This window comes from Manis javanica, chromosome 3 (genome assembly GCF_040802235.1).
Source record: "Manis javanica isolate MJ-LG chromosome 3, MJ_LKY, whole genome shotgun sequence".
Classification (NCBI taxonomy): Eukaryota; Metazoa; Chordata; class Mammalia; order Pholidota; family Manidae; genus Manis; species Manis javanica.
The window spans coordinates 69003246-69026209 of NC_133158.1; the positions used below are offsets into that span (position 1 = coordinate 69003246).

At 34.4% G+C, this 22964-nt stretch overlaps 1 protein-coding gene across 2 annotated transcripts in view; it reads right to left on the reverse strand.

Moving 5' to 3' along the window:
- NECTIN3 (nectin cell adhesion molecule 3) overlaps positions 1-22964 on the reverse strand; it is a 138196-nt gene that overhangs the window by 74570 nt on the left and 40662 nt on the right. For both annotated transcript variants that reach the window (XM_037017658.2, XM_037017657.2), the window contains exons 2-4: positions 17674-18015; positions 5639-5935; positions 2448-2565 (exon numbers count right to left, since the gene is read on the reverse strand). In XM_037017658.2, coding sequence (XP_036873553.1) covers positions 2448-2565; positions 5639-5935; positions 17674-18015 — 757 coding nt within the window. The remainder of the gene's footprint in view (positions 1-2447; positions 2566-5638; positions 5936-17673; positions 18016-22964) is intronic.

Below are 22964 nucleotides of genomic sequence, written 5' to 3' on the forward strand. Positions count from 1 at the left end.
TATAAAGGCAATAAGAACAAACAATCATAAAAAGGTAGAAAGAAGCATATCAACACTGGAGAATAGGTGGAATGATTTCATTCTGTAATCCCAAGGGTAGTAGGATTAAGAACAATCAGTAAAATCATTTACAGTTGAAAGTACTTTAATTTAGCATTGAAGGATAAAGGTAATATTCTTACATGGTTTAAAAAACAGCCAATCCTTCTCAAAAGGACTTTGGAATGAACATTTTTACAAGCATCAGTTTTCAAAAAGTAAACTTTTTTAGGAGGGTAAGAATGAATATAAAGTAAATGTATTTTACCAATTATCTATCTCTGTACTTTACACCCAAAATTCTAATCCCTTTAATTCTGAGAAATATAAATATGGTATATAATCCTTTAAAGTTGTTTATTCAAATAAACGCATCAGATATACCTAAATACCACATTAAATTCACAATGAATGACACACTAATAAGAACCTTCTAGCTCTTGTACCTATGTTACATGATTAACATTTGTTGTCTCCACCCTCACAACAACTCTTAGGAAGGAACTATTATCAATGAGACATAGCATTAGAAAGATTAAATGACTACTCAGAAAAGACATCTCCAAGTACAGTCACTAGGATCTCACAATTATATGACTTTCAGAAATACCCTATCACATATCTTAACCAATGACTGCTTCCCACTTTAAAGAAAATATAAGTGACAACGGCCTTCTCTACTTTTAAAACTGCATCTCTGCTTAAACAAGATTGGCCAAATAGCACCATTTCCTCACTCCCATGAAATTCCACCTAAAACTAGAATAAAGGAATTAAAAAGCTAGTAAAAATCCATGAGAAGAAAGAAAACAGAAGGCAGAATTTATCAAACAAGAAGTTTCAACAAACTTTTAGAAGACAGAAAACAGACATAGAAAACCACATATGCAGTGTTTCTCACTCAGGAATGATTTTGTCTCCAGTAGACACCTGACATGTCTGGAGACATTTCTGGTTGTCACAGTGGTGGGGGATTCTACTGGCTCTGGAGAAGAGAGGCCAGGAATCCTGCCGAACATCCTATAAACTCACAGGACTGCCTAGACAAGTCCAGCCCAAAATGTCAATAGTACTAAGGCTGAAAACCCTCTGCTTTGCTTTGGTCTGAGGAAGTGCTTGCAGAAGGCATATGGATAAGAAAACTGTCAGTTTGGGCCAAAAGATCCAAGGAAGATTTGGAGTTTGACTCTGTACTGCAGAGGGGGCCCTCGTGAGGCAAAAGGCTAGAAACAAGATTAGTTGAAAGTTGAAAAAAACAAAACAATAAGCTCCTCTTAACTCTGTACAGACACCAGACATTTATGCTTTAGGGGAAAAAATTTAAGGTTAAAATTCCTTTCCCATAAGTGACACCTGAAGTTTCCCCAGGGAAATAACCAGCTCTCTAACTGATCACTCTAAGTGGAAACTACTACTGAGTAATCACAACTATAAATTGAGTTTCTACTTAATATTTTATTATGGTGCATCACTGTGAAATGACTGAACAGAGAAAATTAAGGAGTATTTTCAAAATGAAAGACCAAACTTCGAAGAAAAAAAAAGGTAATATGTAGGAAACAGGAAAAAACTCTCTGCAGAGGAAATAACTCCAGTATTCCTAGAAGAAGCAAGAAGACACTACATTCATAAAATAAGAATGCTATGAAAATGAACAGTTACAAAGTTATCTCACTAACTGAAAATATTTCCCCCCATTTTTTTAAATCAATAAATCAACGGGGGGGAATCAAGGAAATCTAGGAAAAACAGAAGCTATTTGAATAATAAAAAGAGTATTGAGCAAACAGAAAAAAAGTTAATATGAGCAAACAGAAAAAAAAGGAGGGGAAATAACCATAAACAAAAGAAAGTTATCCACAATCAACAGATAGAAGTCTCTAGATTTGAAGGGAGGCCCCAAATACTGAGAAATAGAAAACTGCAGTGTAACAGTTTAAACTTTGATAGATAAGGAGAATTAAGGATATTTAGAGAGTACACTATACAAGTTAAAAGAAACAACTAGGAGCCTCAGGGAAACCAAACAGCTTTAGACAAAAGAAAACAATTTCAGTATACTGCTTTGCTCTTAGTAAGTAGTTTTTATGTAACTGTCATAGGGAGGTAAACAATAATTACACAATTTAAATAAACATAGCTTAATTTCACTGAGACTATGAAGAGTAGGAATATGTAAATGGGTATTGTTTGTGTGTGAAGGGGTAAATAAAAATTAGATTTTTCATCTATCATAAGTCAATAGATAGTATTAAAAATTAGTAAATCGAGAAGTAGCAGTTTAAGACCTATGCCAAGGAATTACTATAATCAGCAATTACTATAATCATGTATTACAATAATTAAAAACAACTTCAACAGTACTTTTCACTTTTAAATTTCTCTTTAGAAGTATTTGACATTATTACCTGTTCCACACAGATTTGAACGGTGGCGGATTTGCATCAGCATTACACTTGAGATTAACACCTTTTCTTCCCACAAACCAATTTCCATCATAGCCTGTTACTGAAACCTCAGGAGCATCTATAAAATAAATGCATGACAGGACAATTACCTTGTAATGATATGTAATGACAAAGCATTAACATACTAGACTAAATTTTAGAAAAACAGAAATTATTTTTTTCTTTTCTCAATATAACCAATCAATGTGGAAGACTACTCACATATCAGCTGATTAAAAAAGTGAATGAATGGACAATGAGTACCCAAACAATAGGCAATTATAGGCATGTGCCATTCTACTTATTACAGACACTGAATGTAAGAATATTCACAAACTTATAATCACCAAAAGCAAAATACGAGAGTTCTCTTATGAGGTATGTAGATATATATGAACAAAGGAAATACATTATAGAACTTAATTCAATTAGACATGGCATTTAAGTACCAAGTCATCATATAAAACTGTCTGTAAAGAAATGTTTAATCTGAAACGCAATATTCTCTAAGAGATATCAAGGCAATTATAGAGATTAGATACGCGATATCACAATTAATTAATATTCTATGTGCATGTAGAGATGTGGTAAAAACTTTCTAAGACTACAATTTTAACTGAATTAAATTAAGGCCTCAACTATTCTGAAATACAAACTTTTAATAATTCACGCATTCAAAGGTTTTTAGCACATGTCAATCAAATTGGTAAAATTATCCATATCTACCAGCAATACAAATTTAAGCCTTCAAACTATAAAATCCAATACTAATCATTCATTCAACCACTATAGTCCTTTTACTCCTAATAAGTGACAGGCACTGTACCAGGTAGACTCAAAATTTTATGAATAAAATTACATTCATAAAATTCACATTCTAATAGTTAATAGGAAAGACAACATTTTAAGAATATTTAACTAAGAACTGTTAATAAGGCCAAGAAGAAAAAGAATAGAATGCTAAGAAAGAAAATAAGAGGAAAGGCATAAATTAGAGGATGGAGTTGAGTAAGGTCATGAAATGCTTCCCTAAGAAAGTGTTACTTACGTATGAACTCTTCATCTTTCTGTGACCTACAGAGTAAACTAGATAAATAGCACAAGGCCAGCTGCAAAGTTACAGAGAAACCAGGTCAGTCTTTAACTCTGCCAGGGAAGGAAGCCTGACCTGTTGTTAAGCAAGTTTTACAAAAATTGGTAAAAAATTAAACTTCTACTAAGGCACAATTACCTTAGTAATATTAAAATAGAAATATCTGCCTCTTACAAATACCAAGAACAAACAAGCATTTTTGTAACTTAAAATTGATACTAAAAACTATTGCTAAAAGAAAAATACAAATATCTGTGAGTTTAATTTATTTTCAAAGGAAAAGGGGATAGGTATGAAGCTATTCCCAAAGAATACCTACAAATTTTAAGATGCTAACTGGATGTTAAGATTTTATCTCCTTAAACACTGTTCACATATTTTATAGGTTCCTATTAAAAAAAAGAAGAAAGTCATGAATTCCCTAAAAACATTTTAGGAGCAAGCCAATAAACTTAAGACATAATTATAAACCCTTACATTAGAAGGAATTTTTTATATATTTAGGATTTCATTCAAGCAAACAAAAAAATAATAATATACATAATACAAATTGAAGAAAATCATTAGACACAAGGAAGGGAAAAATATTATCTATAATTAAGACCTTGAATCTTACAAGAAGAAAAGAAAGCGTCTGTGAAAGCAAGGTAGGTAAAAAGAAAAATTTAAATTTGATTCTTCAGAGATATGATAAAAGGTATTTGCACTCAAGAATACAATTGTAAAAACATTCATATAAGATAGCTTCTCAAATTTAATTCTGTAACTGTTGTAAAAGATCCTTAGAATTAGCTTTAAAACCATTCTACAAGTGTAATGAGTATCTGTAATTTAAAATTCCATGCATGTCGTATCAAAAAACAGTAACAATGAAAAATAGAACATCCTCAAAAACCTATCTGGATTTTATGATCTCTGCATGGATGGAAATGACAGCAAAACCTAAATACTTCTAATTTTATCTCTAACCTGCTTAATTTTTATTATCCCAGCTATAGCTATCTGCACTATCATTTTTTTCGTTTGCTCAAAATTTTTAAAATATCACACAAAGAATTTAGCAAAAACTTAGAAACTTTATAGAAAAAGTATATACATACACACAAGCAAAACATACACAAATGAAAGTACCCCTTAACAAAAAAAATGAAAATAAAAGATGGGCCAGCTTCAAACCTTATCTACAATGGTTCAGTAATAATGGTTATTATGATATTATATGGGTATTTTTAATATAATGTTTACTATCCCAATGATGTCTTTAAAATATTGTTTTACCTGTATGAGAATCTTGTAAAATGATCAATAAAATCACATTAGAAATAAAATTTTAAAAATACAGATTTTTCAAACTAATTAAAATGCATCTAGCAAGTAAAAGAATCTTGCTGAAAATACCATGGGTAGCATCAGTAAACTAAATATTTAAATTAATTGGACTGGGGAAGTAGTTGTTTATCTCTAAGTGCTGGACATTTTGAGGCATAAATTGCCGTAATTCATTTGCTGTTTCCTTTAAATCCCTGACCTCTACCCACATCTTCTCCTATCCCCCAGAAAGTTCCTTTTTCCCCTCTGTGTTTTATGGTATTATGAGTCCTTCACCCCAACTACTTCACCTCTGGTCCAGCCCCAGATATCCAGGAAACCAGTCAGCAGGAAAGCACATAGCAAAATCTGACTATCTACTTGTTGGGTTTCTGAAGACATTTCACATATTAAAAATATCTATTCTTTGAAAAAAAAAATTGCCGTAATTCACTTAAGTTCAGTCTATGTTTAAGGTCTAAAAGGATAAGGTTAAATTATTTTAAGTTGGAGAGCAATTTTAAAGTCATTGTCAACCTTTACAAACTGATTAAAAAAAGAAATGTTCTGGTTAAATGAAATTTTCATGCAAATACAAAGAAAATTAAGAAAAAAATACCAATGAAGAAAAGCAGAGTATCTGAATACTAAATATTCAAACTAAAAAGTTTGATTCAAAATTACATCTAAGGAAGAAAATTAAAATAAAATACACAGTATGTTTAAAAAACAAATGTTAGTGTTTACTTACACTGTATATCTAATATGAAAGAATATCTGATGTCCTTTTCCAAGGCTGGATGTTTTACAACACAAGTAATTCGCCTTCCTCTAGCAAACCTGGTTGGAAACAGCTTATATTGACTGACAATTGTTGCTGTTTCATTTGGAAAAGAAGTTGTAGTAGATTCCATTTCACCAAGATCACCTTCCCAGTCAATATGTGCAACTGGTTTTCCAGTAGCTGCAATACAAATGGCTGCTACTGTTTCATTTCCTCCATCAATTAAAGAATCTGGCCCTTTTACCAGGCTCACAGTGGGTTCAACTGTTTAAATTTAAAAAAAAAATTAGTTACAATTCAATTAAGAGTATATATATATATATATATACACATCCTTCCAAGCCATATCTCATAAACTTAAAGACATCTACATATAAAGTCTATACACACACTTTTTAGGTAATGACAACATCAACTGGATTCTTGGACAAAAGATCATTAAGCCAGGTCAAATAAAACTTTAAATTAAAAATTAAAAGATGGCCCTCCCTGGTAAACATATACTTTTCTTTATAGGGATAGATAAGTTCTCCCACAAATTAGTATATACAAAATATTTCTGTGAATCAGATCATAATTTCCATTATGAGACTAAAAGTCTTATTACTCTGAAAAGACAAAAAGTAGTTTTAATACATGAAACTTCATTTTGCAGCAAAAATACATTTTAAAATAAGTTAGCAGTATTCAGTGAAAATACACCATTAAAATGTAACATCATTAGTAGCTATGTTTATAGGAATGTATGCGCCACCTATCTTTTCTGGTATAAGAAAGCTCCTTAGCAAGGGACAATAACCTTAATATTAGGCCCTTTTAATCTACCCCCATATACTTTAACTATCCCATAATGTTTTCCAGCAAACTGTATGTGCTTCTTTCTGTATTAATTCCTCAGTACTCACTTCATGCATTCTTTGTCTCAAGCCTATAGTTTATTCTGTGTATTAAGTTTTATCTCAAAGACTTTTATTCATTCCAAGATTTCCAACTGGTTCTTTCAATGCCATCTGGTCTTGATTTCTATTTACCTATTTTTGTTTCTTAATTACTTGAAGGGATATTAATATTTTCCCTACATATTTCCTTTTATACAGGAAACATAATTTATAGTAAACATCAATGTAACTAACATACATCTTAAAGAACACCAGCACCTCCCAGGTCCCTCATATGCCTTTTTCTTGATCATTTTAACACCCTGCCTGCCCAAGTGTGAAACGATTAAGGTAACTTTAGAAACAAATTTTTCCTTGCTTTTCAAGATTTTTCTAAAATCTACAAATGCAAACCTAAACAAGTTTCATTTCACCTATTTCTGAACTTTACATGAATGGAATTAGACTAAATATATTTTTGCTGTTTTTCTCTGGCTCAACTTTGTGTTCTTGAGATTAATTTATGTAGGAGCATTTAGCCTTAGTTTATTATTTTGGAATTCATTTGTTTAACCTCCTATTTTTAGATCATTTAGGTTTGCATGCAGTAGTATAAATTTTTTATTTTAATTGCTGCATGGTTTATTTACTGTTGGAAATTTGTATTGTTCCCTCCTTGGTATAAACAATTTTATAAGAAACATTCTCATTCATGTATTCTCAGTATATTTATGAAAAAGTTTCTCTAGATTATCCCTTATACTGGAATCACTACCATTATGCTTATTTTCAACTCTACCAGATAATGCTAAAAAAAAAAACTCCAAAGGACCAATTTACTCCCAATCTTTGAACGCCTGTTGGTGCATATACTCATCACAGTTCATTGTGTCCAACTTTAAGAATGTCTGCTAATTTCACAGGTATGTATCATTGGGACTGTATTTTTAATTTCTCACATTATAAATGAGGTCAATGAGCTTTTCATGTTTATGAGCCATATGGAATTTCTTCTGTAAAATGCCTATGTAAGCCAATTGTTTTTTCTTATTAATTTGGGAGGAGAGCCCTTTTTTTATTATATGCGGCGCAAATATCTTCTACAAATTCAGAGATTGTCTTTTTACCCTGTGGTGTGTTTTGATGAGAAATTTTCAATTCATATTTACAAAAACATATCAGTTCTTTCTCTTTTGTAGTTAACTGCTTTTATATACTAAGAAATACTTCTCTACTTCAAGGCCAACTACAGTGTGATTATTTATACATATGTATATATATATATGTAGTTCATTGTTCTCTGTAGAATTTTATAGACTTACTTATTTCTTAAAATGGTAAGCATTGTTGTTTTAATACTCTTGAGAATTCCAACGTCTTATGCATTAGAAGGTCTGTTTCTGTTGTTTGTGCTGGCTGCTTCTTGTGGGGTCTTCTTTAATTGTATGCCTGGTTATTCAAGCAAACTATTGGTCTGTGTTTGAATAATTAAGGTAGAAAAACTTGAAGAATAGGAAAAAGGTACCTATCATCCAGAAAAGATCTGTGTTCACTTCTTCTAAGCTCCTGAAAACACTAATTAGTCCAGGACATCCTTAATTTAAATTCAGACTAATCAAGTGATATAAACCAGACCTAGAAGTCTGTAAGAAGGTTGGTTTACTTCTAGTTCACTACTATTCTGAAAATTAAGCCTTTGGGTACAAGGTGAATATGAGAAGGGTTATTAGATATCTCACAGTGAGCGGAATTGCATTTATTGTCTCTCTCACGTCTCAAGGATCTCAAATCTTAGCACAGCACCTCAGATGTTTCTTCTGAATTGCCAAAGTCCTCAGGTTGAACACAGCTTTCAGCTTTCAGTGCTAAGCTTATTTTGTAGTCAATTTTTAGTTGTTATTTCTTTTTTCTTCTAACGAAAATCAATCTCCTGGTTGTAGATTTTATTGGCTTTCTGAAGTTATTTTTTTCATATACCTCAACTTTTTAGTTTACTTCCCTGGATGCTTTTTTCCCCCAGTTGAGCAGTTTTGTGTTGTTTCCTCCTAAGATGCTCCCTAATGCCCAGTGTACTCCAAATGGGGGTAATACAAAGTTTTCCCAGCCCCGTGTGAACACTAGGATTGTCAGGCCTACTGCTTTCTGTTGGTTTTTTCAACCACCTCAAAAGTTTCCTCTCACATATACACAGATCAGTACTAAACCGAACACTGCAGGGGGCCCTCCTTTAGATCTCTAAAGCACATGCTTGCCCATGCTCACTCTCAATCTGTCTCTGATAATCCTGTCTTACCAGTGTTCTGTTTCACATATTCTCATCACCTGTCCTCCCTGAATTCCTTTCTGTCTCTTCCACTCAGTGAGTCCACCATTATCTGCTTCAATTCCTTGTCACTGAACTCCAGCCTGGAAACTGCCTAAGGAGGAAGCTATAACATTTTTCCTTCTTTCAGGGGGTGCAGTTCTACACTGTATATTGTCCAATGACTAAAATCTGTTCGTCATTTGCCTCGTGTTTTTGTTCTGAGGAAGAGTAAATCCAGTCCTTGTTACCCATGGTGTCCAGCAGTGGAAGTCTACTTTTTTAATTACCAAAGTAATATTACTAAAAATTTGGGAAAACAGGAAAAAAATTATCCATAACCACAATGTCCTAATATTCATTATCATATTCTTGAATTTCCTTCTATTTCTGGTTTCTATATAGATGTAATCATCATATGCCTACAATTTTGTGGCTCACTTTTTTCAAGCAGAATACTTCTCTTAACCATAATTTTAGCAATTATATAATATCTTATCAAGAGAAAGTAACCAATTGTGTAACAACTCTTCTACTATGGAGCGTTTGTTCAATTTTCTGAGAGCTTTTTGTTGTATCACATTTTGTTTCTATTATTTGGTTTGGTTTCTATTTCTACCACTCCACTGAAACTCCAATGCTACTACCTACTCTACAGGCTTGATACTTTTGTCTATTCTCATTGACTAACTTCATAGAATTTGTTGTTTCAGCACAGTTCTTCACTGTTTTACAAAAGAATTAAGTGCTAATGCCTTGTTGTAAGTAATGAATTAACTTCTGGGCTATGGATCTAGGATCATAGTGGACCATCCTTAGAGGAACTGAAAAAATTGTCACTCAAATCATTTATTAATTTTCACTGTGAAGAAAAGCTGCTAAAGTAACCTTAAAAATTTTTCTTCTTTTGATTTGAATACTACTACTTCTCCTGAGTTTTTCTCAAAGCTCTCTTAGAGCTCTTCATCTCAATTTCTCCCAATCTCTGACCTAATAAATACTCAGTCCTAGGCCTTCAGTTAGCTTTTGTGTCTCCATTAAAAACTTTTATCTGATAAACACTACTATCCAGATGATCCTTAATTTTCTCCAATTTTGATACAAGGCTTGATTCCACAGGTTTTAACAACCTGCCTGGTAGTTTTGCCTATATATCCTCCAACTCAATAAACCAAATATGAACTCATCTCATCATATCATCCACCCAACACCCAAAATCTGTTTTTCATTCAGACATGCTCATTTAAGTTCATGGTAAATATAACTTACTCAACCACTAAGGTTCAAACCTGTTATCATTCAAAACTCCTTTGAATCTTCTATCCAGTCAGTTACAAAGTACTGCTAGTTATTCCTTTGTAGTAGTTCCCTTTTTCACTCAAGTGGCAGAAATTAGAAAATTAATTTCAAGCCTTCATGGCCTCATGGCTGAGGCACTATGATTTCAGGAGCTCTTCATTTCAATCCATCAAAAACATCAGACTTATCTTTCTAAATTGCAATATTCATCACACTATTCCTAAAGTCAGGTCTATGAGTCAGGCATCCCTCTAAGCAAGACAAGAAGGTGGTCAAAGCAGTGTTTCTCAAACTTTACTGTGCACCAAATCACTTAGGATCCTGCTAAAATAGATTTATCGTTCAGTAAGACTGGGAAGGGTCTGAAGTTCTGTATTTCTAGCAAACTCCCAAGTGATGCCAATGTTGCTGTTTAAATTTATCACACTTTAAGTACCAAGAGTATAAAAGTAGAAGGGAGGTGAGAAGAAGTACAATATTGTCTTACTAAGTTTACATTTCTAGAAATATAAAGTTCAAATTCCCCATTCTAAAATTCAAGTTACTTTAATGTGATCCTACTCTACCTTTCTGGCTATTAGTTCTTGTACTCTATATAAATCCTTTGAATGGTCAATAACTTATAGAGTGGGTACACTAATTAGGATTCTAAAAAGTGAGTGATCTCTTTCCTTCTCCCCAGAAGACATTTGGCAATGTCAGGAATCATTCTCAGTTGTCACAACTGATGGACTGCTACTAGCATTTGTAGGTAGAGGGCAGCTCACCACAACAAAGAACTCCAGTCTAAAATTTCAACAATGCCAACACTGAAGAAACTCTGCCCTAATATACACTGCTTTCTGTTACACTGCATTGGCTCACTTACTCCCTCTATATTTATTTCCTTGTTGCCTACCCAAAATGTACCCACCATTCAAGGACTGGCTTAATTGTTTTACCTACAAAACATTTCTAGACTACCAAGTACACCAATCCATTCTTATACCCTACTTAAATAACACTTACTGTATGACTGTTGTATATGAGGAATTCTTAATAGGCTTTAGGAATAGAAAGTAAAATGTTAAGAGGGGATAAGATTAAAGATGGATACATGAGAGGTGAGACAGAGATCGCTTCCCAAAACCACATAAAATACGAAAATATAATACAATTAATCCTCAAAGAGCAACAGGAAAGAAGGCTGCATCACACTGCATACACCTAGAGAAGAGACAGACCTCATGGAACAGGGTAACATACCAAAGCCATGATCTGGTGGGACCCAAGCCCTTCCCCGACCCCAGCTCACCAGCGGGAGGAAGAGAAATGGAGGCGGGAGGGAGTGGAGGCCTTGGACTGCTGAACACCCAGCCCTGGAGATCTGCTCTGGGAGCACAAACCTACACTGCATGGTGCTCTGGAGATTGGTGGGGTTGGAAAGCTAAGACAGGTGGAAAACCTGGAGAGATTGAGATTCCAGCCACTTGTGGAAAACAGGGATCCACATCCAGCTTCTTTGGGACAAAAGAAAGGTGGGCAGTCTGAAGGATTTCCTAACAGCGAGAGGGCTGCTAAAGGGGTAAGGATTGCACAGAGGTCACTGCTTAGAAGAGAGGACAGGTGGACAAAATTGTCTGGAAGCACACTGACCAGCAGGGTTGGAAACTTTCAGGAGCTTCAGTCGCTCCATTGCCCTGGCTGACTACACAGCTCCAAGGCACCCCACTGTGATACACAGCCTGCTGCACCTTCTTGGCCAGTCTGGACTAACTCACAAACCAGCAGCCCCGGGCCTGGCATCAGGACAACCACAGGGAAGCCCCACCTACTGCAGATACAAACACAAAGCACAGAGGCCTACACCTATGGGCTCAGCCCACTAGTTCTGGCAGTGGAGACAGGTATAGCAGCTAGGAAGAAGAAAACAGCTCTCCCCTCCCCCAGGCATCAACACTGCTCCCCAGTGACCCCCTACATCGCTCTAGGGGCTGAGCATCTCCAGAAACTAGAGCTTCTGATACCAGAGGGTGCCACATACAATACAAAACCTCAAAGGAACCTGGTTCAAACCCAAATCCCACAAACACCAGAAAAAAGGTCAAGTGAAAATGAACTCTTCAATCTTTCTGAAAGGGATTTCAAAATAAAAATCATAAACATACTTATGGAGGTAAAGAAAAATATTAAAGGGCTCAGGGAAGAATTCTGGACAGAGATTCAAACATAACAGAATACAGTATCAAAAAAATACAGTGGAGGGATTTAAAAGCAGACTAGATATAGTGGAGGAGACAGTAAATGGAATAGAAATTAGAGAAGAGGAATACAAAGAAGCTGAGGCACAGAGAGAAAAAACGATCTCAAGGAATGAATTTGAGAACTGTGTGACCAATCCAAATGGAACAATATTCACATTACAGGGGTACCAGAAGAGAGAAAAAAGGGAGAGAAAGTGTCTTTGAGGAGGTAACTGCAGAAAACTTCCCCAATCTGGGGAAGGAGTTAGTCTCTCAGGCCATGGAGGTATACAGATCTCCCAACAAAAGGGACCCAAAGAAAACAACACCAACACTTACAATAATTAAAATGGCAAAGATCAAGGATAAGAACAGACTGTTAGAAGCAGCCAGAGAGAGAGAAAAAGATCACATACTTGGAGAAAACCCATCAGGCTATCATTAGACTTCTAAACAGAAACCTTACAAGCCAGAAGGGAGTGGCATGATATATTTAATGCAATGAAGCAGAGGGGCCTCAAACCAAGAATACTCTACCCAACAAATTATCATTTACATTTGAGGGAGGGATTAAACAATTTCCAGATAAGAAAAAGCAAAGAGAATTTACCTTACACAAACTGTCTCTACAGTATATTTTGGAGGGAGTCTATAGATGGAAGTGTTCCAAAGGATAAATAGCTGTTACCAGAGGTAATAAAACCACAGCAAAGAAAGAACAATTACTTACTAAGCACATGCAAAATTAATCAACTACCCCCAAAGTCAGTCAAATGATAGACAAAGAGTACAGAAAATGATACCTAATATATAAAGAATGGAGGAGGAAGAAAAGAAGGAAAAAAAAAAGAACCTTTAGATTGTATTTGTAATAGCATACTGAGTTAAGTTAGACTCTTAGATAGTAAGGAAGTTACCCTGAACCGTTGGTAACCACGAATCTAAAGTCTGCAAAAGCAATAAGTACATACCTATTGATAATCACCCTAAATGTAAATGGACTGAATGCACCAATCAAAAAACATAGAGTCACTGAATGGATAAAAAAACAAGACCCATCTATATGTTGCCTACAGGAGACTCACTTCAAACCCAAAGTCATACACAGACTGAAAGTGAAGGGATGGAAAAAGATATCTCATGCAACTAATAGGGAGAAAAAATAGACTTCAAAACAAAGAGAGTAACAAGAGACAAAGAAGGATATTACATAATGATAAATGGGTCAGTCCAACAAGAGTATATAACCATTATAGGTATCTATGCACCCAACACAGAAGCACCTACATATGTGAAACAAATACTAACAGAATTAAAGAGGGAAATAGAGAATGCAATGCATTCATTTTAGGAGACTTCAACACTCCACTCACTTCAAAGGACAGATCAACTGGACAGAAAATAAGTACAGACAGAGGCATTGAACACATTAGAACAGATGGACCTAACAGACATCTACAGAACTCTCCATCCAAAAGCAGCAGGACAGAAATTCTTCTCAAGTGCACATGGAACATATTCAAGAATATATCACACACTAGGTCACAGACAACACAAAGAAATAAAAGGCATCCAGATTGGTAAAGAAAAAGTTAAACTGTCATGCCTTGCAGATGACATGATACTGTACATAAAAAACCCTAAAGAATCCACTCCAAAACTACTAGATCTAATATCTGAATTCATTAAAGTTGCAGGATACAAAATTAATACACAGAAATCTGTTGCATTACTATACACTAATGATGAACTTGTAGAAGAGAAATCAGGAAAACAATTCCATTCACAATTGCACCAAAAAAATTAAATATCTAGGAATAAACCTAACGAAGGAAGTGAAAGACCTAGACTCTGAAAACTACAAGACACGCATGAAAGAAATTAAAGATACCAATAAGTTGAAACACATCCCATGCTAATGGATAGGAAGAATTAATAGTCAAAATGGCCACATGCCTAAGACAATCTATAGATTCAATGCAATCCCTATCAAAATACCAACAGTATTCTTCAACGAACTAGAGAAAATAGTTCTAAAATTTATATGGAAAGACCCTGAATAGCCAAAGCAATCCTGAGAAAGAAGAATAAAGCTGGGGGGATTACACTCCCTGATTTAAAGCTCTACTACAAAGCCACAGTAATCAAGACAATTTGGTACTGGCACAAGAACAGAGCCATAGACCAGTGGAAGAGACTAGAGGGCCCATATATAAACCAGGCATATATGGTCAATTAATATATGATACAGGAGTCATGGACATACAATGGGGAAATGACAGCCTCTTCAACAACTGGTGTTGGCAAAACTGGACAGCTGCATGCAAGAGAATGAAACTGGACTACTGTCTATCCCCATACACAAAAATAAACTCAGAATGGATCAAAGACCTGAATGTAAGGCATGAAACCATAAAACTATTAGAAAACAACATAGGCAAAAATATCCGGAATATAAACATGGGTAACTTGTTCCTGAAGGCATCTCCTTGGGCAAGGGAAACAAAATAAAAATGAACAAATGGGACTACATCAAAGTAAAAAGCTTCAGTACAGCCAAAGACACCATCAGCAAAACAAAATGGCATCCTACAGTATGGAAGAATGTAGTTGTAAATGACATACCCAACAAGGGGTCAATATCCAAAATATATAAAGAACTTATACGCCTCAACACCCAAAAAGCAAATAACCCTGTTAAAAAATGGGTGGAGGATATGAACAGACACTTCTTCATAGAAGAAATTCAGATGGCAACAGGCACATGAAAAGATGCTCCACATAGCTAATTATCAGCAAAATGCAAATTAAAACCACATTGAGATATCACCTCACACCAGTTAGAATGGCCAGCATCAAAAAGACTAAGAACAACAAATGCTGGTGAGGATGCAGAGAAAGGAGAACCCTCCTACACCCCTGGTGGGAATGTAAACTAGTTCAACCATTGTGGAAAGCAATATGGAGATTGCTCAAAAAACTAAAAATAGAAGTACCATTTGACCTGGGAATTTACCCAAAGAATACAAGTTCTCAGATTCAGAAAGACATATGCACCCTGTTTATTGCAGCACTATTTACAAAAGCAAAGATATGGAAGCAACCTAAGTGTCCATTAGTAGATGAATGGATAAAGAAGATGTGGTACATATACACAATGGAATACTATTCAGCCATAATAAAGAAACAAATCCTACCATTTGCAACAACATGGATGGAGCTGGAGGGTATTATGCTCAGTGAAGTAAGCCAGCCAGTGCCAAATGATTTCCCTCATTTGTGGAGTATAACAATGAAGCAAAATGAAGGAACAAAAAAAGCAGCAGCCTCACAAACTCCAAGAAGGGACCAGTGGTTACCAAAGGGGAGGGGTGTGGGTGGGCAGGTGGGGAGAGACAGGTAAGGGGATTGAGAGGTATGATCAGTACACATGGTGTCAGGGGATCATGGGGAAGACAGTGTAGAACAGAGAAGATAAGTAGTGACTATGTGGCATCTTACTACACTGATGGACAGTGACTGCAATGGGCTATGGGGGAACTCGATAATTTGAGTGAATGTAGTAACCACATTGTTTTTCACATGAAACCTTCATAAGAGTGTATATCAATAATACCTTAATTTAAAAAATGTAAAAAAAAATAAAAGTATAAGGTTAAAGTTCAGAGGTGTAGTCCACGTGTTTATAGTGAAGAAAGCATATAATAAACAGTATATAACTGCTATAATAAAGATATGGTTAAGTTACAATGGCAAAAGAGCAAAAAAAAAACATCAAATTGCAGGGGGTATAGATTTCAAGAATAGTTTTCAAAGGGATGTGTGCTGATTAACAGTAGTTAAATAGAAGAATGTAAGAAGAGAGAGGGAAGAGGGAAAAAGAAGGCAATCCAGGCAGAACGAAAAACACACGTAAAACCTTAAGCAAGTGTTTTCAGAACTGCAAATAATTTGTTATGATTATAAAATTCAGATTTCTGGGAAAGGTGGAGCAAGGATGGAACAGATGAAGCTAGAGATGTGGGCACAGGTAAAATCATGACAAGTCTTATACTATAAACAGTCTTGCATTTGAAACCATTGAATATTATACTAATTTAGAGGGAATTACTACGATTTAAAGCAAAAAAGTTTATTCCTGTGAGCTTCCTCTTCTGCATGCAAACTTATTTTTCTGACCCTGAATTTTTTGTGTGTGTCCTTTTCTACTCTGATGCGCTGCACTTGATTTTTCAAATATTTATGCCTTACCTTCCAATCAAAACACTTCTGAAAAGTACCAATTTCACAGACATGAGTTACATTTCCCAGAGCTCTTAGGGCAATGTCTTCAACAAATACAGTCTTCAAATACTTTAATTTTTATTTTTAAATTTCCCAGCATGAAGAAACAAATTTGGATACAACTCCTTTCTTACATTTCAGAGATACTGAAATTACACTATGAAGTATTAGGGGCTGTGTACTTGTTTGGTTCTCTTGAAGCATACACTTGAGACCCAGTGAGTGAGGAATGCAAAGAGCTTATTAGGGACTAACATTTGGGAGAAAAGTGAAGAAGGATTGAGTAGGAGAGCTATCAGCAGACCTGACTTAGTCCCTAACAGGCAGACAGGCAGTTTCAGAGCAAACACTGCTCAGTAAAGGAGTTCCACTTTGGTTGGAAATAGGTAAGATTGCTATTACTTCTTAATCCTTGTTCTATTAGTTCAAAAGTATTCAACCACTATTTCCCAACTGGTTTACCTTTCACTGCAAGTGGCTATCTTAATGCTAATAAGCTCATTTTAAACTCTATCATAAATTTTAACAGTTATCAGACAGGAAAAAGCAGATCATTCATTACAAGCAAAAGCCCAAGATTCAAACACTTACATAAATCCACAATAGCAGAAATAAAATCTGATTTAAAAAACAAACATGAGGTATCAATGACTCCAAGACAACAGTCATTTAAAAAAATGGAAAAGCTTATTTAAAGGTGGTTATTAAAGATTGGAAATTTGAGGGAAAACAACAGAAATAAATATGTCAAAGAAACTTAGCACTTAGTATTATAAAGGAAAACAACCTTTCATGAAGAAAGTAAGATACCTAAGAACAACACAATGTTGTATAAATAGGTAGGTAGATACAGACAAGATTTTGTTTAAGAGAGCCTAGGATCATAAAAAATCATATTCAAATTATTTTATTTTAAATCTATATTTATATATAATTTCACTCATTATAAATTCTTGAAAATACTGTTATTATAACCCTCATCACTACCACCAGAATACACAATTCAAGAATACCTACCTAATACAGTTACGGTTGTAGAGGACTGAGCATTTCCAAGTGGGAATGTAACAGCTTTGCATATGTATTTTCCAGAATCAGAGAATCCTATATTATGTAGAGTAATTGTTGCATCATTAAGTGAATAGTTTTTAAACAAGACTCTTCCCTGATATTCTCCTTGAACAGAGAATCCATATTGAGGATGATGAACTGCAACAGTCTGTGAACTTTTGCCATGTATCTTCTCCCACGAAATCTGTGTTATGGTTTCATTTACTTCAATTAAACATTTCAGTGAAACATTCTTTCCCCATACTGCTGTGACATGCGGCTCCACAATAATTGGTCCAGCTAAGGCACCTATGGAAAAAAAAAAGAAATACAGTTCCTAAAATGGACAGTTATGCTAACATTTGATCTTTTTTACCCTTCCTGTTTCCCTCTCTTCCTCCCATCTTTCCCTCCTGTAAGCATCTGCACACATACATACACAGTTACCACCGAATAACAGGACACTGATGAAAAGAGCTATATGTTCTTGGAGCTGGATGTAAGACCCAATGAGTGGCTCTTAAATTAACTACCTGCTAATGTGTGTTGCAGTGGAAAAAGCACTAGATTGGGCCAAGAATAAGCTTAGAAACACACCTTCCCCAAGTCAAGCCTTCAGAGGATATCCCAGACCCAGCTGACACCTTGACTGAAACCTTGTGAGAGAGACAGACTCTGAAGTAAAAGACTCAGCTGAGCCATGCCTGGATTGAGACCCAAAGAAAATGAGAGATAATAAATGTATGTTGTTTCAAATATACTAAGTTTTAGGATTATTTGTTACTCAGCAATAGATGACTAATTCAAGTAAGATTTGTCAAACCAGTTATAACACCAAAGTATCATCTTTTGGAGGGCCCCTCTATCAAAAATCTCTATGAAAAACTTCATGTTACATCAGACTGGAAAACAAGACTATTAAAACATTAATTAAAAGCACATACAAATGTGAAATTAATTTTTTCCTTCTTGATGGATGAAGAAAAAAATTCCACAAGCATAAGTTAAAGTGAAATGACATCAAACTTCTTCTTTATAATATTTTCCTTCCTAAAAGCAATGGGGTTAGGAAGTTAAGTTACTAAAGTTAAGCAACATGCTTAACATTGACACATACATTAGAACATACATAACAAGTCCTTGAAGAAGTCGACTCACATTAAGTTTCCTGAAAAAGTAAGCCAATATAAGTACTCAAAAATGGAAACTGTATGAACAATACACAAAAACTTTAAAATTTAGAGTTACACATCTAATTAATCTTAAGTGAACAGAAAAATACAGAAGGGTATCACTTAAAATATAATTGAGCAAATGTGCTTAAACATGTTCAAACATTTCTAACAACAACAAAAACTTTACACAATATTATTATTTCCATTAAACCTCTTTGGGGGAAAAACACCATAAATGAATTACATAACTAAATAAGAGAGCAAACTTTACCATCAAAGAGATGACTGAAGATATTACAAAAAAGGACTGACATTTCACACTGCCTATATTTAACAATTATGGAAGAAAAAGTACTTTTTTAACTACTGCCTTCAAATTTACCATCATGTTCTATCATTATGCTTACAAGTGTGGATAATTACTACACTTTTAAAATCAATGTAAGACATATAAACTATATAAGTATTCTGATATAGTTTAATAAGCCATGCTAAGCCTGATTACTAAACCAGAAAGTAAACAAATGGAAGAGCAATTTATGAATATTAATTGAAAATTTCATATATTATGAAATACACAGCTTTGCATTTACAGAAAAAGACACAATGACCACATAGAATATTCCAAGAATTCAGGATATTTTTAGCCTATTCATCACACTGAAAGCTCACATGACCTTCTCATCTGATGCTGAGAAATGTTAAATAATTAATTTAACATTAATTATGTTTTTTAAATACTGATAAAAGAAAGATTCTTAATAACAAAATAGATATCTCAGTGGCCATCAAAACACTGAAATAGGAAAAAGGGGCACTGTTATCAAAGAAAGATGAAGTACAAGATGATGTCCTATTATTACTGTTCAGAGACTGGAAATTCCAGTGTAATGAGATAAGAAACAGGGAAGGATAAGTATTAGAAAGGAACATACAGAATTGTTATTTGAAACACCTGTTACCTAGAAACTCTGAAAGGGCCAGCTGAAAAACTATTAGGACAATATCGTCAAACAAAACATGCAAAATGTACATAAGATATATAAGCAATGTGTTATAAAAGGTGATAGCCTTCACAAATTTACTGCAGAAAAAGCCATTTGCAAGACATCAATATTTAAAACACAAAGTTGTGAAGAATCTATAAACCTAAACTATTGACTTAATAAATAAATGGAAGATATGACATGTAATTTTGGATAGGAAAACTTAATACTATGTGGGAGACATGAAATCTCCCCCACATTAACACACAAATTCTATGCAATTACTACGGAAACCCTGATAAAAATTCTAGAAACTAGGCTAACGACACATCTAAAAAGCATCTCAAAAACAATGGCCCACTAGGAGGAAGGGGAAATACTAAAGTAAAAATAATAAAAAGCTTACTATTAGTATCTTAAAATATCTGAAAGTACACAAACAGGAAAACATATATAATGGTATACAGCATTATTATTAGTGGGGAAATACTGAATTAGTCAAGATGCTGCAAAGACAAGAGCTAAATATTTAGAAATAGATCCTTAGACTAAATACACAGATGGACTAAAGATCTAAATGTAAAAAATTAGCCACATGTACATAAACTGTAGCCTGTACATACACTGCCAATAACTTTTTGTATATTCTAGCAAATAACATTAGTTTCTCCTAGGGAGTGGGACCACTAAGGACTAAAGAAAGAACATTGTTTTTACTATGTTCCTCTTTGATATCAAAATCGTTTACAGTGATATTCACAATAAAAGCAAAATAAAAATGAGAAGAATTATCCTCCTAAAGTGGAGAAGAGATAGGATGAGGGAAGTGTTACAGACTGAATGCATCCTTCCAAAATTCATTGGTTGAAGCCCTAACCTCTAAAATGGTGATATCTGGCAGAAGGGCCTTTGTGTGGAAATTAGGAGGTCATTAGGGCAGGGCCCCCATGCTGGCATTAGAGTTCCTGTAAGAAAAGGAAAAGAGACCAGAGCTCAATCTCTACCATGTGAGGAAGAAGCAAAATAATAGCTGTCTGCAGGTCAGGAAGAGGATCCTCACCAGGAACCGAATCTGCTCACACGTTAATCCTGGACTTCTCAGCGTCAAGAGCTGGGAGAAATAAATGTCTGTTGTTTAAGCCACCTAGTCTATAGTGTTTTGTTACAGCAATCCCATCTTATCAAGACATTAAGTATTAGAATTACCTGGGAGGGACAGTATTAATTATATCTCCTTACAACCTAAAAAACCATGGCCTAGTGGGCCACCATTACTAAAAGAAACATTTGGAGACAGGAAAAAGAAAAGATCCACTGAATCAAAAAAATATAAAAAATATTCTACAACATTTAAATGGAGAAAGTCACTCATGGCATAAGACTACAGAAAAGCTACCAAGAATAAGATTGATAGATTTGACCAGAAAAACTAACACCTAGTGAACAAAGAGCTTGAACAGATATTACTAAAAAAAAACAACTATAAAGAACAATTTTTAATGTGCTTAATTTTACTGTAAACAAATAAATATTAATGTAATATAAGGTTTTTACTTTCTATTTTTTGTTTTAATTTCTAGGAAGTAGGAATGATATTTTCACTTTCTAATTTTTTTACAAAAATATTAAGTAGTTCATGCTTTTTGCAAAAGTAAATTTTGGTGTGATTTTTTTTTGTCTTAACCCCCAAACCTTAAAGCAAAACTTTATACTACCCTTCAAATATGATAATTTGGCTCTCCCTTAGATTCCATGAGCTTCTAAAGATATCTCACCTTTTCTGTTTTGTTAACCAGGGTTAGTTTCTGTTATTGGCAAACAAAACAATCTAATGCATTTATAATTCTAGCCCAAAAGTTAAAAACCACTTCTGAATAAGATTTTCCCCATGAAATCTTCAAACTGTGCAGAACAGATTTTCCATGTGATTCTTACCAAAGTCAGTATTAGTATGCCTCACTACTCAAGGTCTCTCAAACACTGAGCCTGCTCCTTACCCCCACTTTCCCATATGAATCGGAGTTTCACTGGAGAGCAGAAGAAATGTCCTGGAGAAACAAATGTTTATTATTAAAGACCTAAATTACTTGAAGTTAAGTTCTTCATTAATGGTGACGTAAATTTAAGACTGTAAAGAGGCTAAGGAACAACAAAGAATTTGACCCTTTCATATGTGGCAAGACCCTAACTTTGTCATAAGGTGTTCCTGGCTACTGTATACTCTAGGGGTCAAGAAAAATACTAAAATATGATGCTCTGTTTCTGCTTTGTGTATCTATTTGATTTATAAGTTTTTTATCATTAGCTTAACTAAATTATTATCCTTTCAGAGAAAAAGAGAATGCAATGTTTTCTCCTACCTGTAGCTTCCATGAAAACACTACAACTATGAAAATACCAGTTTTCATGTATCTTTGGAGTTTTCTTGTATATTTGAGTAGTTATTCAGTCAGGATTTAGAGTGACTGGAGGATACAAATTATTTGCAAATACTCAACAAGGAGCTTGTGACAGAAAAAGAAAATAAAATGACTTGTACTACAACTTCTATGGATTATTCAGAAACAAAACAGAAAGACTTCAGATTTACATTAAAGAAAAGCGAAGTGCAAGTATGAATAAAGTAGCAGCAGTTCACTTTCTTACCTTTCCCACTCCCAGCAATGCACCAAGAAGCAACAGAAGTCATAAAAAAAAATCTATCTATAAAACTACCCCCTTTTCCATACTTTGATACTATTGTTTGTCACATCTCACTTCTCAACTATAAGAAAGGCAGCCATCTTCAACATTTTAGGTCTCAGGACCTTTCAAATGTTAGGATCTACAAAATAGGTATTCGCAATTATTCTACAATGCAACATTGACTGTACTCTGTGTCCAACTACAAATACCACCTCCAAACACCTCTAAGCTTTGGATCCTTTCCAGACTCCTCAGAATTTAGAATTTTTTGAAGCAACTGAAAGAAGTATACACTGTCAAGAAACTAGCAAAATCACAGCATTCAGGTATTCTCAACAATTTCAGTCATACTTAAACACATTTTAGATGAATCAAATCTATCACCAGCCCATTAAATACTTAATCTGAATTG